At 41.1% G+C, this 20,933-nt stretch overlaps 1 protein-coding gene across 3 annotated transcripts in view; it reads left to right on the forward strand.

The window, feature by feature from the left end:
* The window catches only part of Myo61F (unconventional myosin 61F), a 159,327-nt gene that overhangs the window by 136,530 nt on the left and 1,864 nt on the right, over window positions 1–20,933 (forward strand). For all 3 annotated transcript variants that reach the window (XM_084598449.1, XM_084598448.1, XM_084598450.1), the window contains exons 6-30: window positions 7–186; window positions 1,107–1,205; window positions 1,364–1,474; window positions 2,846–2,917; window positions 4,523–4,642; window positions 4,744–4,820; window positions 5,053–5,158; window positions 5,993–6,073; window positions 7,411–7,548; window positions 9,126–9,174; window positions 9,257–9,384; window positions 9,504–9,609; window positions 10,040–10,274; window positions 11,059–11,135; window positions 11,333–11,401; window positions 12,722–12,806; window positions 13,302–13,356; window positions 13,727–13,831; window positions 14,188–14,271; window positions 14,367–14,460; window positions 16,072–16,142; window positions 16,814–16,955; window positions 18,992–19,062; window positions 19,986–20,089; window positions 20,623–20,722. In XM_084598449.1, the coding sequence (XP_084454575.1) occupies window positions 7–186; window positions 1,107–1,205; window positions 1,364–1,474; window positions 2,846–2,917; window positions 4,523–4,642; window positions 4,744–4,820; window positions 5,053–5,158; window positions 5,993–6,073; window positions 7,411–7,548; window positions 9,126–9,174; window positions 9,257–9,384; window positions 9,504–9,609; window positions 10,040–10,274; window positions 11,059–11,135; window positions 11,333–11,401; window positions 12,722–12,806; window positions 13,302–13,356; window positions 13,727–13,831; window positions 14,188–14,271; window positions 14,367–14,460; window positions 16,072–16,142; window positions 16,814–16,955; window positions 18,992–19,062; window positions 19,986–20,089; window positions 20,623–20,722 (2,559 nt within the window). The remainder of the gene's footprint in view (window positions 1–6; window positions 187–1,106; window positions 1,206–1,363; window positions 1,475–2,845; window positions 2,918–4,522; window positions 4,643–4,743; window positions 4,821–5,052; window positions 5,159–5,992; window positions 6,074–7,410; window positions 7,549–9,125; window positions 9,175–9,256; window positions 9,385–9,503; window positions 9,610–10,039; window positions 10,275–11,058; window positions 11,136–11,332; window positions 11,402–12,721; window positions 12,807–13,301; window positions 13,357–13,726; window positions 13,832–14,187; window positions 14,272–14,366; window positions 14,461–16,071; window positions 16,143–16,813; window positions 16,956–18,991; window positions 19,063–19,985; window positions 20,090–20,622; window positions 20,723–20,933) is intronic.

A 20,933-nucleotide genomic window follows, 5' to 3' on the forward strand; every position in this document is an offset into this window, starting at 1 on the left:
AAACAGGGTGCCCCTGTGGGTGGACATATCCTCAACTACCTGCTGGAGAAGTCACGTGTGGTGCAGCAGGCCTCTGGGGAGAGGAACTTCCACATCTTCTATCAACTCATTGCGGGTGCTGAAGATGCACTCCTTGAGAAGCTGTCACTGCGCAGAGACCCCACCTTTTACTATTATCTCAACCAGGTAAGGCACTGGCACTCACCTCGTGTGCTTATACTCACTGGCTGCCAGTTTTTGAGGGTAATTACAGCTTCTCACCTCTGTAGGTGGAGAGCTGGGCCATTTGTACATATTTGCAAAGAGTAATACCAGCATAAGGATGAAGACAGACAGGGAGGTACAGGATGATGCTGCTTTCGAGTAGTAGGAAATAAAGGTGTTGTCACAGGAGGTGCTGGTACTGAGAAGCCTTCGAGGTGACTCGGTGAAGATGGAAGATAGCATCCACTTAGGCAAACTACACCTGCAGGTTCTTGCGCCAGAACGATGGCCGGCGAAGCTGGATGGCTGCAACATTCTGTAGGCACGAAGTAGCGTCAGTCGGAAGGTCACCTGAAAGCTGTCTATCATTGCTCGGTCTGGAATCACCACTGTCAGTAATCACATGGTTGCAGCGGAGTGCCAGAAGTAGACGCGCAACATAGCTGGCTTCTAAGACCAATCTGGTCGTGCCAGGCTTGTGCCCCGAGTATGTGCCACTAAACTTTATTTTCTTCTCCACTATACATAGCAGTCACCAAGGCACCGGCATGGAGCGCCAAGCTTAGCGGCACCACACCACTTTGAGATGTTGTTAGGCGCTACAGGATATTATGAAGATTTTTTTTACAGAATGCAGCCGCATAAAAGTTACACATGTAACTCGTAGGATATGCACAACATAAAGATATTGAACAAATTGAAATGAAATATATAGTATGCAGTAGTCATTTTTATCTGTCATGTAGCTTCACTCATATGCTAGATGTCCAGTTGAGTCCAGTTGAGTCCAGTTTTCTAGGCTTTAGTTTCTATTCTTGAATAACTGGCAATCATGCTCTTATTCTATGACTTTATTGGTGCAAAGTAAATGTACAATTTGTTTTCTCAAATTTCCTTTGTAGGGCGACAGCACGGAAGTATTTGGTATTGATGACACAACGCAGTTCAAGGTTGTCAGGGATGCCCTTTCCATAATAGACTTCTCACTCAAGGAGGAAGAAGTAAGCATCCCAGTTTCCGAACTTGTTTTGCAAACATTGCATATAAAATGTTTTTGTGCACTGCCTGTTGTGGCAGAGCTGATGAGTGGATTTCTTTGGTAACCCTAAAATCGCTATTTTCTAATACTACTATAAGCTGCATGCATTGTATTTTGCAGGAGATATTTTCAATAGTGGCGACCGTCCTACACCTTGGCAACACAGGATTTGTTGAAGAAAACGGTGAAGCTATCATTGCACAAGACAAACCTGTTGCAGCCATTGCCAAGGTAAGACCTGTGCAGCAGTATCAGTTTACCTTTCACATCATTGGTTAGCTTCTTGGTGGAGATTTTCACTCCCAATAGATTTCATTCACAATGTTTTCATTAAAGCTTGACTTAGTTCTTTGTTTGAAGAGGGCATTGGTACCACTGTCTTAGGGAGCTATTAGCTATTTGCATTACCTAATTTTGCATGGTTTAGTAAGCACTGTTCCTAGTTTAGCTAATGATGCTGTTAATACAACGTCATCTACAGCACAAGTTTGAGATAATCTACAATTGTGTACTACAGTATCACTGTATTGCTCTCATATGAGAAAAATCTGCATATTGGTTCCAGTGTGGAACAATACTTTTGGAGGCCCTGCAAAAAAATAAATATAATAAAATAAACATTGTGATGAGCATAAAGCATTTTTAACAAGCAAAAGGTTCCAGTTATTTTTCCCGAGAAAATTTGTAACTTATAGGGCGATTGTGTAGAGTCATTACACTTTTTTTTTGTTAGACAAGCTTGCCATAAGGCATATTTAAAAAAAACCCATGTAAATTATTTTCCGTAAGGAACAGGAGAAGGCCCCTGCTCTTATCGTTGTCGGTGAGTCATTTGGAGAAGTCCTCTTCCCTTGTTGCGGTTAGCCCCACTTCCTGCAGAATCTGTGTCCTTGATGCCCTTGTCCCTGCACAAGTCCACAGCAAGTGGCAAACATCCACTTCTGCAGCTGGTGTGGAACACTTCGGGCATGTGGTTGGTCAGATGTCTTCAAGATTCCCATCGTCATGTTATCGACGGGGTAAGGGCCGCCCCAGCTCTTATCCTTCTAAGGGAAACCTCCTCCAATCTCGTTAGGTTATGAGGGAGGGGGAATGTACACGGGGTAATGAGGGCACGTATACTTTTCCCTAAATAGGATGCTAAAATGGGAACAGCAGAGCGGCATCAAAAGGGAGCCTTGTGGGGGGTGCATTAGTGTTTGGAACTTCATGTATGAGGTGGTCAACTTTTCTCTGCTCAGCATTGTACTTGCTTGCTTCATTAATCCTTAATCCTTTTGGTACCTGATCCATACATTAGAAGCTGTTGGCTGAGTCAAATATGTACAGTGCTTGGATAGTCAATAAAATGGCCTCCGGTAAATGAAATATATTTCAGCATTCCTTAATTATTTATTTGTAAATACTGCGAACCATAAGTATGGTCCAAGCAGGAGGGGCTCATAACTAAACTGTAAAAACCATAAAACCATCGATCACAACAATCACAAGTCATTTACAGGACGTAAAATGCAAGTCATCACATAATCCAAAGCACCAGTTGTAGTTTATTTTGCAGGAGTCTGAGCTTAACCAGTACTTTTTTTCTTTCTCTTCCAACAGCTGCTTTGCTGTCCCGAGGAGGTGCTGAGAGATGCTTTGACCAACCGGACAATTGAAGCACGAGGAGAGCTTGTAAGATGTGCTGCTACTTTCCTTTGCTAGCGTGGCTTAGTCGGACTTAGCCTCAAGATATTTAGTGCCATGAAACGCTCTTTTTCAGCTACTCCTAAAGTCTGCATTGCTGTCTACTGTGTGGTCAGTTTCGTATCACTTCCTCCTGTTTAGGAGCTCTTATAAGGGTGGTAGTCAGTGTGAGCGTGCCTTACGGCAGTGGTAAAATAGGAAACGTAAGCAAATTAGCGTGCATTTCGACAGGCGTTAGAGCATTTTTAGGCATGAATGCTTGTAACAGTGCAGTCAACATGCAGCCAAAACTACGAAATGCAGGAAAACAATTTTTTATTTGAAGCGATAACTGTTGCAGTAAAATGTAAATGTCTTTTTTTGGCCTTCAAGTGGCCAGGAAAAATGTTAAAATGATAGAAAGTCCCTAAAGGACTGCCAAAAAAAACAACAACGTTTGAATCATAGTAATTTTATCCAATGAATACCTGCAATATGGCTACCTGTACAGGAGGTGCAACCTAAGCGACGGCAATACTTTACGGTTTCATCAAGTGCTATGCTTTCCGCATACTGTCAGGAAATCTCAAGCGCCTCCGCGGCTCTTTCCGCAGTGCGACGCAGCGCCAGGGACGACTTTCACAAGCTGCCCCTTCGCGTTGTGAGGATGCTTCACCGCAATGAAAGTTATTTTGCGGTGAAGCATCCTGAAAACGCAACGGATCAGCGTACTGCAAGAGTGTAAGAAGCCTGTGGGTGCAAGGCAGAGGCATTACAACGGCGTAACGCCGCCAAATAATAGAACTTAATGACCAATGAAGCACAAAATAGCGTCCGAAATGGCGCGACTGGCCGATGCGGGCACCCGATATGACAGCAGCGGGATGGCGTGGACTCAACTGAACTGGAATTATGTTTACGGGGCTATATTTTGGCAATAGGTGTTGGGGGGAGGGGGGGGGGAGCTTCCGATCGCGTTGCGTCTGCCAAAGCGCGCATGCCCCAGGTGCGCGTGTACCACCGCTAATTCCGTACAATTAAGTTTCGGGTAGGTCTACTTCGATGATCTCTGGTTTTGTGGGCCTTACCTCGACATGACATTCCGTCCGAATTAACCCGTGCAAGCGCACCCGTGTCCGAATAGACGACTGTCCGATGCCACTGATTTACATGGTCGTCGGCCGGGACAGCTGTTGTAGTTAAATTATCCTAATTTTTGGATTAACGGGGGTCAAGTTAACAAAGTTTTACTGCACATCCTAAATAATTGTTTGAAAAATCAATAGGTGACAATAACCAGTCCATTGGAATGGTGCAAAGACATGAACACAAGAAAAAAGAGGGACAGAAAGACTGCCTTCTTCCCTGTGTTCGTGCCCCTTGCACCATTATAATGTATAGCACGAATCAACTAGCTCAACAGCAAGTACACTTGCAGCCCATCTCTTGGCAGGTAATTTGTGGATTAAAAGCATCAGTGTCTGCGTTTCTGATGAGAGCATCATTGATCAGAGGCAATAATGTTGATTATTGACTGCAGTATTGCTAATATCAGCACTCACTTCCTCCATACTGCCTGACCACTGCCAACGATGAGACATGTTCCTCATGCAGGTTACAACACCATTGAACCGTGATCAGGCCATCTATGCCCGAGATGCTCTGGCCAAAGCGATCTATGAACGTCTCTTCAAGTGGCTGGTCGAAAAGATAAATCAGTCACTCAAGCCACTGGTATGCAACCTCTTATTTGTATTTCCTGTATCTAGATGCTGTGAACAGTAGACTTGTGTTTGTTGTGAGAGCCTGATGATTTGTCATTTTTTTGCTCGTAGAAAACTCGCTCGTCTGAACGAAGGACACTGATGGGTCTCCTGGACATTTATGGATTTGAGGTCTTCAAGAAGAACAGGTCTGTTTTGTTGATTGTGCTTGTAATGTTAGTACTTGTCCCTGACCTACTTTTCGCTGTTTCGATACATAAAAGCTCTTTTGGCACTAGTCAGACATATTATAATGCTGTTTAAATGCTGTGAGCACTTGAATTTTAAGTCACGCTTGTTATGTATGTCTGTTTTATCTGCAAAAATGCTCTGCTTTCACAGTAGCAGTGTATTGCAAATTTTGATTTTTCTTTCTTGCAGCTTTGAACAGTTCTGTATTAACTACTGCAACGAAAAGCTGCAACAACTCTTTATCGAGCTTACGCTGAAGTCTGAACAAGAGGAGTACTTCAGGGAAGGCGTTGAGGTATGGAACATATTTGGCATCACAAAAACTAAAAAGAAAATTGCTCGTGAGCACAGAAATACAGTCAAGCTGTAATTTGCTTAGGTTCATGCTACTTTATTTGGGTTGAATCTAAAACTGGATTTTTTTTTATGACACAAGTTTCAATAATATTAATTTAAAATTTTGAAATTTTGTGGGGTTTTTAGCATTATAGAACCTAGATTAATGATTTTTTATCCATTTTTGTATTACATGATATACAGCTGTTCAGGCAGTTTCATACAAGCCAACACAGTTGACTCATGCATTGAATGCACATATAAATGGGAATGAAAGTATCAGTGTTCAACTATATCTTCCACTGTTTCCTTGTTATCAGCATGTAACTGACTCCTGAGAATCGTGACCTTGGGATGAGGTATTTGGTTGTTTTTGAGTCTGATAAGAAGTTTAAGAAGTTGAGACTTGGGCAATGAATGGCTGGGTTCACACATGACATCTTTTGTAGCACATAATCAGTAAGCCTCTCTGATCATATGCAATAATGTAACTTTTGGTGGATATAAACTGCCTCTAAATAATGCTGTTTGGTGCTCATTGCTTCTTCCAGAAATCTATTTACTTTGACTACACTGTTCATTTAAATCAGCCATGAACATTAGCATGAATATATTAAGTTACTGCAATATAAATGCTATAGTGAAATTACTCGAAAGGAAAAATGAACACGTCACTACAGGATGACGTGTTCATTTGGACGTTGCCATGAGAAGAGAAATTCTAAGTAAAGCTTCATAAATGATTCAAAGTAGAGATTGATCACTTTTCCATTTTCTTCTATCATGTGTTAAGTGGACACCAATCAACTACTTCAACAACAAAGTCATTTGTGATCTCGTGGAAGAGAAGCACAAGGGCATCATCTCTCTGTTGGTAAGAACCCTCCTCTAGTTTATAATCACAAATATAACCCTGCTCAAATTATTTGCTTCAATAGACAGCATGGAACTGCTCAAGAGGCATTAATCTGCTGTTTGCAGTCTCGTTTATTATGCTGCCCAGAGCACCTTATCAGCATTATAATTTGTATTTATGCACAGAAAAAATGCACACAGGAATAGTTTATGCGAGCTTAAAAAGAGTGCCTTACGTAATGTACACACCTTGTCAGAAATTAAACCTGTTGTCACATATATACTTGGTGTGACAGAAATTGTGAAGTATTTATATGTTTTAATAGTATGTATTGCAAAATTTTTTACTTTATAATGCCTCCATGTTATTTATGTACGAGCCTAGATAGTTACCTTATGTACCAGTCAAGGAAGCAATAGTTTTGAACTTGTGGGCATCCTGTTTCTATGGTTTGCTTATGCAAAATATAGGAACAGTATAATTAAGGGGACAGACAAGTGGCCAAAATGTGTCACGATAATATGATGAAAATGAAAAGATTGTGCCTCATATCGTAACAATCAAGCAGAGTCAGAAAAATGAGGGTTTTTAATTTTAACTTGAGATTTAAAGACGCACAAAAGAAAGTGGAGTGTCATTCTGTGGTGAAACCTCTCGATTTGGTGTATCCTAACATGAGACTATACATTTCTCGAATCTTTAATCTTTAAGAATATTAGAGTGCATAGAGCTTTTTCTTTTCAAGACCATTTTTTATTTTTATTAGAGTTTACACTCTCTCCAGTGCATTCTTTGGTAAAGAGCAATGCTCCCTTTGCATTTGAACTTTTGTTACTAAATAGCACCACAGTAACCATGGTCTGCTAAATGTTTTGTCGAGCAGACATACATCGATGTGCCGTAAAAGCTGTGGGTGTGGACACTCAGATGGGCTCTACTCTGTATTAAAACTGTCTAATTACTGTCTGGTGGCAGAGAAATGCTAGTTTTCATTTCATAACTTTTGCTAGCACGTAATTGCCATTAGGACTGCTGTTCTTGGCCTCCAGCATTGGGAAACACAAAAACGGGAGCATTCACTGGTAAAAAAAAAAATACATCTCTGTAAAAATCTTTACAGTATCTTTAACAAAACTGTTGTGGAATCAAGCACCTCAGACATCCAGTTTTTCATTTCAGTTAAAATACAAGAAATATACGGTGCTAGAAATTCAGTTGTCAGTCACTATGTCACAGGACTGCCTTTGAGTTGTGATATCTCTTGAAACTGTTGCGGCCAAATAAATTCAAAGAAACAAAAAAGCTAGCCATTGAAACAAGAGATGCAAGGTCACACCTGCATGATTACATTGCAGGACGAGGAGTGCCTGAGGCCAGGTGGAGCTACAGACAAGACGTTCCTCTTCAAGATGGAGCAGACAATCCGCATGCACCCTCACTTCGTCTCGCACAACCTGGCCAGCAACAAACTCAAGAAGAGCATTGCACGAGATGTGAGCGATGCAGTCACGTCCTGTTTTGTCTCTGCTGTGCATCCTGCCCTGCTTGTCACTGTCAGTGCACTGTCACTGTGCCACTGCACTGTCATGAGCAAAAAAAAAAGGAAAGAAAGAGAAGCTTCCTGTGAATTCAACACAATCGCTGTGAAATATTTTCCTTGATCTTATGTTCAGCCTTTTAGAGACGTGGTTTCAATGATTTCTCCAAAATGAATGAGAATTTTACATTTAACACATAAATTGGCTGAAGGAAAAAAAAAATTATGTGTCTGGAGGAACTTGATAATGTCCCTTAGTAGACAAATATGTGGCAATGTGAGAAGAAAGATGTGGCATTTGCACACTAAAGCAACTGGGATTATATGTGTCACATGTTTCTAACACTCATTACTCAGTGCCACGTGCTTAGAACAAAACATGTTTGTTTTGACCCGAAATCATTATGAGGTCACTGCTATATTGCGCTGAACAGAAAAACTATGTTGCATTTCTTTTTTTTTTTTTTGCCATGAAGAAGGCTGGAATTGGGAGATAGATATGATATGGTATGAATGGGTTTAAAATCCTAAAGCTACACACAGGCAATGAAATTGAAGCCACAGTGGAGAACTTGGAACTAATACGAAACACCTAGAGATGTTGAAATGCATTTGCGCCACACACCACAGCTCAGGAAGTAATGGTTCTTAACTGTTAGCTTTTTGCCTTTGTCAATGAGTATGTCAGTATTGCTACCTTTGACACTGATTGGTATTTTAATGAATTCCTGCTTAGTTTTGTGCTAGCATGCATCTGCACATGTTTACTAAATATCTGGTCAGCTTTGCTGCCAAACTTCCCACCTCATGGTGCCACTTGACAACCCTTGCACTCTTGCAGTCATACTGGTCATACATTATGTTCTGTATAAAGAAAAATCTGATAATTTGTGTATATTTGCAAATATAACCCGAATATTTTGCAAATATAACACGAATGGCTTGTAAACTTAAATTCACGCATGCCACACATCTCTCTACTTATATTATTGCAGTCATATTCCTGAAAAAAGAAACAAAAACATATTTTTGTCTAGTTAACAAAATATTGGTGGGTGGCCTTTTGAAGCATTTTATTACGCGACGGAAGAAACAAAATGCAGCACCAGACGGCACTCGCTAGGCACACTATAACACTTCATAACACATATTTTTATTCCTTGCTTCTTAAAAGCAGTCCTTTGTTCTAGGCATGAAATGACCGTGGAATTCTGTTCAGCAGGAATCTCAGTGTAACCAGAATAGTGACTACATGAAAACATCTGTAGCTGCTTTAAAAAAAAGTAGTTTGAAAAGTTGCTTGCACAGCTATAGAAGCCATGCTGCAAAAGAATAAATAATGAAAACTGTGCAAAAAATGAAAGCTGCAATTTTACTATTCCTATCATGTTTTATGCTTGAACTGCAAAATCTCTTGCCACTTATCACTATCTTATCAAGCTAGGTCAATAGTCATGCCTCGCTTGCAATGAGATAACAGGGCTGGTGAATTATGTGGCATTTCTTCAGTACCACTTTCTGTGCACCTTGCAGGAGTTCCGCCTCATCCATTATGCTGGGGATGTCACTTACAAGATAGAAGGTAAGCCTAAATTGTCTTGTCTAAATTAATCTTGTTGCTGGTTGAAAAGACATAATGTGATCCACTGCATGCCATGACCCAGGGTTTCTCGACAAGAACAATGACTTGCTGTTTCGTGACCTGAAGAAGGCAATGGCCGGTGCTGGCAACAGCATAATCAAGGACGCCTTTCCAGAGTCCGAACTGCTGAGCAAGAAGCGGCCACCTACAGTAAGCGCATCACCTCTCACGCACTATTCATTTGCTTTGGTTCATTAAGTAACTGACAACTACTATATTTTCTGCGCTAACCATAGCTTTACAACTTTCAATGTTTTTCTTTCTTTCAGGCAGCCGCCCAGTTCAAATACAGCTTGCAGGAGCTCATGGAGATCTTGATGTCCAAAGAGCCCTGGTATGTTCGTTGCATTAAACCCAACGACTACAAGCAGGCCTGTGAGTATTTTTTGATGACATTTAAAAAAAAAAGAAAACAGAAACTTGTCATGCTATGGTGCACAACAACTGAAAGTAGTGAAATAATTTTTACTGTTTCATGACAAGCAGAGTGAACTGTTTTGGTTGATGCTTAGGCAAGTTGTTGGAATTCTGCTTCACACTGGTGGCAGAATCCTGGCTTAACCATCCTTTGCATACATTCCAGTGTAAGGTGAAAAAAATATTGAGAAAAAAACCTATTGACTAGAGAACACATATCTCAGAGCTACCTTTGTGTGCTCTGCTTATTGACAACTTTGCTACACATTATGTACTTCTTTAATTTGGCACACGTTCATATACTTGTCACAAGCTTGCAAGTTTCTCCCCAAGTCAACCAGACAACCAGCTAACGCTGTCATTTCTGTTGTTTTTCAATTATTTATAGCCAAATTTGATGAGAAGGTCGTGGGACACCAGGTACAGTACTTGGGCCTCCTGGAAAATTTGAGGGTGCGCCGTGCTGGTTTTGCGTACCGGCGTCGGTACGAGACATTTCTGGAGCGGTACAAGTGCCTCTGTCCCGAAACATGGCCCAGATACCGCGGCGGGACTGCTAAGGAAGGCGTGGCTGTGCTCATCAAGCATCTCAACTATGCCTCCGAAGAGTACTCAATGGGCCAGTAAGCATACATTCACCTAAGAAAAGTAGACTACAGATTTAGCTTACCTACTTACCTACTGGCTGTTTTAAAGTTGGTAAGAATACTTTATTCACTGCCAGTTGCTTGCACGTAAATTTTGCATATCAAAGTGAATATTAAGAAAATGTAGCTTGCAATAGTCACTTGAGCTGAGGCCAAATTTAAGAGGACAGAATATTTTTAAAAGACAAGAAAGTTAAGTGTGCAACTTTTTTTACTGCACGGTTTTAGGAAGGACAGAATGCAGGTACATAAAACAAGCACAACATCATAAAACTTTACCTATCCTTTGTCTTTTAAAGATGCCAGTAACTAGATCTGCGTTCAACAGATGATCTTCAACTTGTCTAGAGAGAGAGAGAGAGAGAGAAAGAAATAGAAGAATAGAAAGGCAGAGAGGTGAGCTAGGCGATGCCCAGTAGGCTACCTTGCACTTGGGGAGGGGAACAAAGGAAGATAAAGGAAAGAAAAGAGTGGCAAGGAAAGTAGTTTGCCACATGCCCAGAGATCTGTAGTAAAAAGGGGGAGAGGGCACTCAGTTATAACTTTACCATTACTAGTAGTAGTAGCGGTACGAGACTTACATTTGGGAAAAAATTACAGGCCGAGCATGTCGACTGCCTGGGCGGCTATAATAGTGTAAGGTTTGATTCTGTAACTTAATGTCTGTTGGTTATGTTCCACATCCCATATAGCTGTGCCCTCAAAACATTTGTAAAAGGTAATACCGCATTATAATAGTCCCTTAATTCCCACTTTCCAGCACGAAACTTTTCATTCGGTTCCCAAGGACCTTGTTTGAAACTGAGGATGCATTTCAGCAGAAGAAGCACTACTTGGGTAAGTTTGCTATATACGTCTTGTACACTACTACATACTGATGTGAATCAATGTAAAGCAACACATGCTTGGTGATTCACACAATTAATATGAGTGGATTACTTAATATATGTGCTTAATGCAATCTTTTAATAAATGTATGATAGAGGTTAATAATTGTCTTTAACCTGGCTTTTTTCTTACTTTATCGTCTCTAGCGTCAGTCATTCAAGCAGAATTTCGATGCTACTCTGCGAGGAAGAAGTATCTGAAGATGCGCAAAGCAGGTGAGCGTTTTATGTGTCCCAGCAGCCACTGAAAGGAGAAAATTTTATTTTCCGATGAGATGTCTCCTCGCCTCTGGGCAACCCTTATGATTATGGAAATATGCATGAAAAAAGAAAAAAAAATGAAATTAGCACCTGCAACCATGCTTTAAAACACCCAGGTGGCCTGCAATATTCCACATACATGTCTCAGGCATATTTCACGTAGTGTGTGCAAGTGGTTTGTGTGAGCTTTTACACAAAATATTGCGAAATTAATGTGCGATGAACGTATTATTTATTTAATACATACTGTATTTTTGATGCACAAAATGTGGGCTTACAGTTCACAAAATCAATTACAAGGACTAATGTGGCGGTGCAAATATAAAACGAGGATAAATTGATGTAGTTTATTATCAGCTATGCAGAAGACTAAGGTAATGTTCAACAGCCTCGGGAAGGAACAGCAGTTTACATTAGGTAGCGAAATACTGGAAGTAGTAGGCGAATATGTCTACTTAGGACAGGTAGTAAACGCAGATCCGGACCATGAAAAGGAAATAAAAAGAAGAATAAGATTGGGATGGAGTGCATTTGGCAAGCACTCGCAGATTATGACTAGCAGCTTACTGGTATCGCTCAAGAGGAAAGTATACAACAGTTGCATCTTGCCTGTATTCACCTATGGGGCTGAAACATGGAGGCTAACCAAGAGAGTTCTACTTAAGTTGAGGACAACCCAGAGGACTATGGAACGAAAAATGGTAGGGGTAACATTAAGAGATAGAAAGCGTGCAGAGTGGGTCAGAGAAATAACTCAAGTTACCGACATTCTAGTGGAAATTAAGAAGAAGAAATGGGCATGGGCAGGACATGTAGTGCGAAGAGAGGATAACCGATGGTCGCTGAGGGTAAGAAACTGGATTCCGAGGGAAGGAAAGCGTAGCAGGGGGCGGCAGAAAGTTAGGTGGGCGGATGAGATTAAGAAGTTCGCAGGGCTCAAGTGGATGCAGCTAGCACAGAACCGGGTGAAGTGGAGAAATGTGGGAGAGGCCTTCGCCCTGCAGTGGGTATAGTCAGGCTGATGAGGATGATGATTATCAGCTATTACAAACTAACTCCATTGTCCTCGTTAATAATTAGAGGTCACTGGTGCAGCCCTTTATTCTGCAGTGGACTGAACTTTGTTAAAGATGATTAGTTGATCACTGCCTGGCAAAGAGCAATGCTCAACAAAATTACAGGGATCAAGAGGTGAACATTTTGCATATTCCACCAGTGTGCCGTGATCACGGTTTTGCATTTCGTAATTGACTGAGCGGTGCTTGTCTCGTGCAGCGATTCTGATCGAGAACTCCTGGCGGAGGTACCAGGCTCAGTGCTTGCTGGAGAGGAGAAGGAATGCAGCAATGGTCATCAGAAGGTATGCGCACCAACATTTGTCCAGAAATACTACTGCCAAGGATGCGAAGGACGCAGTTTTCATTGCAAGAGTCATTGCTTAAGCGTTGAAAGTGGGACCAAATTAAATTTTAACGTGTAATCGTTCTGTGCAAACGAATTCGTTTGTGAGGGTTTATGTATGGTTTTTAAGGCTGGCACTATACTGGTGATCACTTGTTGTGTTGCCAGAATTACATATAAACAACCAATGGGCTGGTTATATGCAATTACTTAAAATCTATAAATCAAACCTTTCTTCTACTGCATCCTGTTTTCTTTGCCCCACTTTGCACTAATAAATTGAAAGACAACTCGTTCATGCATTCTTGCTGGTGCCAGAATACTATATTATTCCACGCTAATGAATTGGAAAACATATTAGTACATTTCTTAGATACCTTGGTTGTGTCATACTGCTGACAGCAAAAATGTGCTTAGTAGAAAAGTAACTTCACTTGTCACTACTCTCATGCAGATTCATCAAGGGCTTCATCACCAGAAATGAGCCTGAGAATGATGTGAATGCAAGGGTAAGTGAACGAAAGCAGCATCAAATTATACTAAAGACACACACAGGCTTGCAACAGCATGCACAATGCCAGAGCCTGCACACTTCTCCGGCTAGGCACGCGAATGTTGAGAGTATCATTCTTGTGGGTTCCCAAGAACATTTAAGGAAGACTTACCTTTCTGCTAACTTCGTTCAGCTATCCCTTGTCGTGGATTTGTGCGACATAGAAGTCGTACCAGGAAATATAATGCTAAAGTAAATACACTGCAGTTCCCTTGCAGAAAATAGGTAACTTTACTACAATACATACGCATGCCATGTTACAGCTTTGTATTGGCTAAACTTTTGCCTCAAAATGCTTGATTAGAGCGTGTTCTGACTTTCACCAGTTTGTGCGACAAGTGCGTGTGGAGTTTCTGAAGAGGCTGGCTGCCAATCTGCCTCAGACCATCCTGGACAAGTCATGGCCGACTGCACCTCTCGTGTGCAAAGAGGTAAGTCTGTCATTATGATTTGTTGAGACCACCATGCTGAAATGACACTTGGGTACCAGGCGTAGCCGTACTTTAGGTACATGGGTAACAAGTACAATCTGCCATGTTATCACATGGACGTGCTAGGGATTGTGCTCGTTATGCAGGCTCAATGTAAATATCGTTAATGAGCACATTAACAAGCACTTTCTGGTTCTATATTCTTGGCGGAGCTGTGCCAATTCAATCCAGCCAACAGGAAAATGCGAGTTTACGAACTGTTACCAGGAATTGAGAATAATGTTCAGAACAAGGAACGTGCATTCTGTGTTTGATGATCTCCAATCAGTGCGGCGCAACTTTTCTTTTCTGCTCAGACCTCAGAGCTCCTGCACGACCTACATCGCAAGTGGCTGGTGAGGAAGTACTGCAGGTCTGTCACTCCCAAGAGAAAAGCGATGGTGAGTCACAGCATTTTTGCCACCATGCCGGTGTTTGCCACTGGGTGTCGCTACTTGCGAGCATTTAGTCATTTATCTCGTAAATGCTTGTCCAGATGGAGTGGAAGGTGGAGGCTGAGGCCCTGTTTGAAGGCAAGAAGCAGAGCTACAAGACGTCGGTGCCTCATGAGTTCCAGGAGAACAGGCTGCGTAAGTGCGTTAATGTGTTCATGGATGCAAGAAACTGTCTTTACGCTCACTGATTCAACTGAGCTTGTTACTTTTCTAATGTGGGCATTGGGACTACATGCTACCTGTAAGGATGCATATGGGATCTACAAAGGCCCTTTGGCTTTCATTAAAGACTTACTAGACTTTATTGCCAAGTGTCAAATGCAGCTCCATGTTCTTTAAGTCATGTTTCTTAAGTGATATTCCTTAAGAAAAAGATTTCTGCATCTTCATACTTCAGTGAGGCTGGGGCAAACGAAATGGCCAGTTTGATCACTTTCGTATATTTATTTTTATTTTTTCCATATCCCTGCAACACCTATCTGTCTCGTGACAAAAAATTATAGTTAACTGACCAGTACCAATTTAGGAAGCAACATTATTTTTTGTTAATGTTTGGTCTTTCAAGATGGTGAGCAAATTGCACTTATGATGGTCCCATTGCATCATGAATTCCTTGAGTTTCCATGACTAGCACCACTATTTTAGTATTAACGTGAAGTGAAGAATCAGAAGATTAGAGGTTTATTAGCTGCAATGTTGCACTTCTCTGACTGAATGTAAAAGCAGAGGCCATTTAAGGTCGATTTTCTTGGCTTTCACTTTCTCTGTAATTGCTATCAGTCATCCCTTCAGCACTTGTAACAAATGACAAAGAGAATAATTGCCTTTTGCGCATGAATCCTGAGACACTGAGGAGTGCAGTAAAACTCATTCTGTGCACACTTGCGATATATATATATATATATATATAATGCATTCTTATATTAATCATTTTTATGTTAAATGCACGGTGAATTTCAACATGAACTCCCATGAGTACTGGGCATCTAAAAAAATAAAAACTAATCACTTTTTGCACAATGCAGTGCTTTATGAACATGCTGAAAGCAACAAACTTGTGCCTTTTTATTTTAATTATTTAATGTCTCTGGGATGATTTTATGAGTACAACAGTGGTTACTACTCAACAACCATGCTAGCAAGCTTAAGGTAAAATGCAGCTCTAAAATCGGCATAAAAGGTTAACACACAGGTGCCAAATTTGGTTACATTCAATACATAAATAATGAAAATATTGCGATTGCCACATCCCTGTGAAGCAAATGTTTAGAAAAAAATTGTTAAAAAAAAAGCTTTCATGCTAGCATACTGGAACAAATTATGTGTAACTAAAATGATTGAGTAGAGCAAAACTTGCTTATTTATATTTATTTTGTGTAGTGACATCAGTAAAACATTTTAAGCATATTTCACTGCCCCCTGAAAAGCAAAAATAAAAGGCGTTTTTGCTTGCTACAACAGCTGGACATTCAATTAATGCTTGTGATTATTACTACTTCCATGCTAACTTGCAGAATGCCAAGCAATTCCTCTACCCTTTTAAAGTTATTCTGTGAAATATTCCAGAGAAAAATCCTTTGAATGAGCTATCCACTGCTTTTATCATGCGTGGCACTGTGTTTATGCTGTAGTTTAAGGTCTATACATGTGAATGTAACGTAATAAGCCTTACAGACATGCCCTTAGCTGCCATTAGCTGTTTTTCTTTATACATGAAAAGTTGGTCTGACTGCTTCTGTTTTCCAGCTCCAGAACTCGAACTGCGGAGGGAGAACATGTTTGAGAAGTCAGTCAAACACCAGGGTGAGATGACCTTGGTAAGTTTGTTTAGCAACTTGGCTCTCTTGTCACGCCAATGATACTTTAAGAAACTTAGCTATAGTTGCTGTGTTCTTGAACTTAGACTACACTGCCACATAATAGTGACAACCTTGTAGAAAAGTTACCAAGTGAGAGGAAGTTACCAACACACTGTATTATATAGAAGCTTCAAAACCTGCAATCTTACCTACAAACTTCATAACAGCTATTTACCACTATTGCCACATACTTGCAGTAACAGTAGTAGTTGTGAAACTTCATCCTTCTCACAAATAACAGGCCTAATGCAGCATGTGTGCATAGCTGATACTTGTTAGAGCTTTGAATAGCTCACAGTGAGTCCCCATATGTGGACTAGCCATGACATTAACCAAATTCTGAATACACCATGTCAACTCATAGCTGAAATTCGCAACCCAAGTTGCAATGTCATCATTAGTTGAGAGCAAAACGTCATTCAAATTACAATGTCTCTGCCAGAAACAACAAAGCTGTGATGCTAGATTCCTTGAGATTCTTTGCATTTTTGCTTTCAGTAGAAGGATAGCCGCAAATGTTTATATGACAGCTCCAAATCTTCTCCTGTGCAGATAAGGACATGTACTTACAATTAAGCATTCAAAACTACTCAAAGACCAAACCAGCCGCTTGTGTCTCTTGCATGCAGTACTGCCTGGAAGTGACAAAGTACGACCGGCATGGCTACAAGCCTCGTGACCGAGTGCTCATCCTGACTGACGCAGCCCTCTACTTGCTGGACCGGAAGGATCTCCGCTCTAAGCATCGCATTCCCCTGAAGTCGCTTGAAGGTGAGAGCCATTCTTTTTCTGCTCTGCTCTGTTTTGCTTAGAGGGCATCACCTAGTTAACTTCCCCGCCTTGTTTTTTTCTTTTTCTCTCTGTTTTGCTTTCAGGGTCAATGAGTACTGTACAAAACTGGTATTGCGATGGCTCTGCCTTTTATCCTACTTCTTTCCTAGATGCTAAAAGGCATTAATAAATACTTGATCAGTTTTCAGAATTGTGATTTAGTGCATAGGCGTATATATAATTGATTGCGAATAAATAAGCTGACAATCGTAGCCAAACGTCCTGAAGTGACACTGCGCTTCTTGATTTTGACATGTGTTTGCCATCCGTTCTGCTCCCTTTTCGTGGCCACTGCAGCTCAAGTTAGTGGCCAAGATCCACTCCCTGCGTTTACCAGAGAAGGATATTTATACAGTTGAACCTCGCTACAACGAAACGGACGGGGCACGTGAAAAATTATGTTGAAGCGAAAATTTCGTTGTGGCAAAATTAGCTCTAAAACACTGTTAGATTGGACTACCCAGTCGAAAATGTGATTTATTTACCAAGGTGTTGATCAGTTCCTTCTATTTTTTTCTTTTATTTCCATGAGTGCAGTGATAGGATTTCCACACTCTATGAGCAAATACGTCATGATGCCACTGTTATGGGTATCAATAAAACTACGCATCACATCAAATGTGTCCATCACAATTACTGAAGAGTGATGCTACAAAATACAGGTTGATCACAGCTCTAGTTTGGAATAAAATGGCAGCATCTACACCTGCGGCTTGCCCCAAAGCAGTCAGCCCAACAGCCATCATCACCAAGCAATGACTGTCTTCATGTATCGCTGAATGGGTGGGTCAGTAGGGGCACAATTGATTCAAGCGAAAATTTTAGTGGAGCAAAGGAGTGTGAACCTATGGAAGTGTACATGTTGGTGCCGATGTGCCTATTTTGTTGCCAAATACATTTTTAAATCCATCCTCACTTGGCAAAATATTCATTGAAGTGGAAACGCGCCCCAAAATTTGTTCGTTGTGGTGAGAAATTTTACATGGTGAGCTAAAGGGGAATAAAAACATGTTGAAGTGGCGTTCACCGTGGCGGGATTTGACTGTATGGGTGCAGAGATAGGTAGCATCTTCGATGTCAATGCAGCATGATGAGTCAAGTGCACGTATGTGGTAAGAGTTTCCGCTGAAAGCAATGACTATAACAGACATACACCGATTCTAGTTACTTGTTTCTCGAACTTTCCAACAGTGCATGTAGGCTGTACGCGCTGTGAAACTCTGACATTTCGAGTCAATGTCGTCAAGCTCAATAACCATGCGCCTACGAGTGGCACCTACATTTACCTACATGTTGCATTCCTGACATCAATTAAAAGCCTCGTCATTAAACTACCAAGCCAGTGCAACAGTTGCATCACTAGGTGCAGTTCAAGGGCTTTGACACAACGGTTGCATGCTCGATGAAGCTATATTCTGCAGCACCACTGTAACCTGGTCATTACCAATGCCTGACCAGACAAGCAGCAAGCAAGCAGGAACAGTCTCATCACTGTTTTGCAAGAGTGATGCAGCTGCTGCTGGGCTTATAGAGTGTAGCAGCTTGCCCAGAAAATGTGCAGCAGCAAATGTCAGTGAAACAAACGAATTCATTGACTTTAGCTTTACTGCTAATCATGAGTAAAAACTTGTATACTTGTACTCAGCCAAGAAGAATTTTTGCAAGCTTTTAATAAAACAGCTGAATGAACCTTGGTGGCCTAAAATTCTATAGCAAGCAAAAAATTTTGATTACGTGCTAAACCACAACTGCAGGAATTCCAGCATGTTTGCAGGAACTCTGCTGGAGCATATTTGTTCACTGAATGTACAGTGATGAAGGCCTGCTTTGTAAACAGTACATGTAATCCATTACACATATCAATTTAAGCAGAACAGCTGCATGTAGTATTTGAAGAAGCCATCAATTGAACAGACTACGCTTTGATCTATGCTTGGCACTGAAACTGATCACCCACGCTTTTTTTTCTCCTGCAGGAATCACGGTCAGCAGCCTGACAGATGGCCTGGCACTGTTCAGGATACCACAAGAAATGAAGCAGGACAAGGTGAAATCTCCCTCGACATAGTTTTGCATAAAAACTGGTTCACACAGTTTAAACAGTAGCCAGCTCACATGCTGCATGCCAAAGGAGAAAAAGAACTCGTACCTGAAAGACACCTTCCAAAAACAAAACCAGGCAGCATCTGCACACATACTCTCAAGCCTAGTTGGTACTATAAGCACTATAAGAGTTTGTTAGATGAAGTATAAAAAATTCAACCATTTTAATGCACCAGCATTGGTACCCCCATTACAGCAAAAAATTCTTCGGCAGCGAGGGTGATTCGCTGAAGCCTCGCTGCCTCAAAAAGCCACGAGTATAGTTCTGCCTGGTAGTAGTTACTAGGTGAAATTGCTGAGCACCGACAGCTCAGAGGTGCACTGGCACGCTGGCACTCAGTTAACTTCCTCTTCCTGTTTCCGAAGCGGTTGTATTAGTGTGCAGTGAATGACGTGAGTTAATAAAATACTCCGAGGCTAGTTTCAAAGCTGTAGTAAAACTTTGAGCTAGTTGGTACATCTTCAAAAATTTCAACAGTGCCCTTCAGAAATAACAATGTCTCTGTTCCTTCTTTGTTTAGGCAATAACTTAGTCACATATAGCATGCCATAGAAAAATGATCCTCATGCACATATACCGTTGATCATCTGTGCAATATTTGCAGTGTACTGACACTGTGTGGACTTATAAACCTTTTCTGAAAGATGCGGAACTTCTACGGCAACATTTCTTCAAGCAATCTGGTAGACGTCACCCGAAATACTGCTCAATCTCATGAGACAAGATTGTATACTTTCGCTTACATCGCCACAAGCAATGAATAAGAACACAGTCTGGTGGCTTTGGTGCTTCATAATCGTGTGTTGTCGAATTGCACTCGCACCTTTTGGTATCTGCGTCATATCCTATTTTTGCATATTCTGCAGGGTGACCTCATACTGGACATGGGCTCCCACATGATTGAAGCAGTGTCCAAGATTGCCATGGCCTACGGCCACCGAAACATTGTCTCTGTTGACAAGAACAACTGGTGAGCACATCTTCACAAGGCCTGCAACACTGCTGGCTCGCTTCTAGACCAAGCTACACATTTTGCTTCATGTCGTCAAAGCACTAACGAAAACCTGTTTAAATAAAATGGAGCATGTCACAATTCAAAGTGCCGAGTTCTTGACATACACCGCTCATAAAGTAAGCTAAAATTTCAGATTTACTTCAATTGATGCAAGTGCCCTGGCAAAAATAATTCCATAATGTATATCAACCTGAAGAAACTGCCAACACATTGTAAGGCAATGCCAATTGATTAATGCATTAATTAAATAACTAATTGATTAATGCCAATTAATGCATTGCCAACACTTTCACCAGCACTTCAGAAAGAAAAAATTTGCACAATTTAGCAAGTGCAGCCGTGACAGTTATATTTGTAACTGCAATGCCTTATCTGCAAGAAAAAGCCATGATCTGGGTTTGACAGAGCAATTCACTAATAAAAAAATGTTTGAGTCATGAATTAGAAATGTCATATAAAAATAGTATGACTTGACTTCTGGTTTTCAGTGTGGACCATCGGCTTTGTGGTGGCAAGCAAGGAACAATAGACTTCAACATGGGAGCCAACCCAGAGATCATCAAGGGAAAGAATGGCCACCTCATAGTGGTAAGCCGCTGGTTAATATCGCTAGAGAGCATGAGCAGGTCGCAGAAAATAGGACTGCAGCATTAGGATTTTCGAATTTACTATAGAATTATGGCAAATGCCATTCCTTAGAAAGCTACATAAAACACCACAGCCACTAAAGCTGACAATAAAAGAAACGAGAACAGCGTCTTAAACAGGTGGCACTGGCCTTAGTGTTGCATATGCTATT

The sequence above is a fragment of the Amblyomma maculatum genome, chromosome 3 (assembly GCF_055883805.1).
Source record: "Amblyomma maculatum isolate TAMU_Amacu chromosome 3, ASM5588380v1, whole genome shotgun sequence".
Lineage (NCBI taxonomy): Eukaryota > Metazoa > Arthropoda > Arachnida > Ixodida > Ixodidae > Amblyomma > Amblyomma maculatum.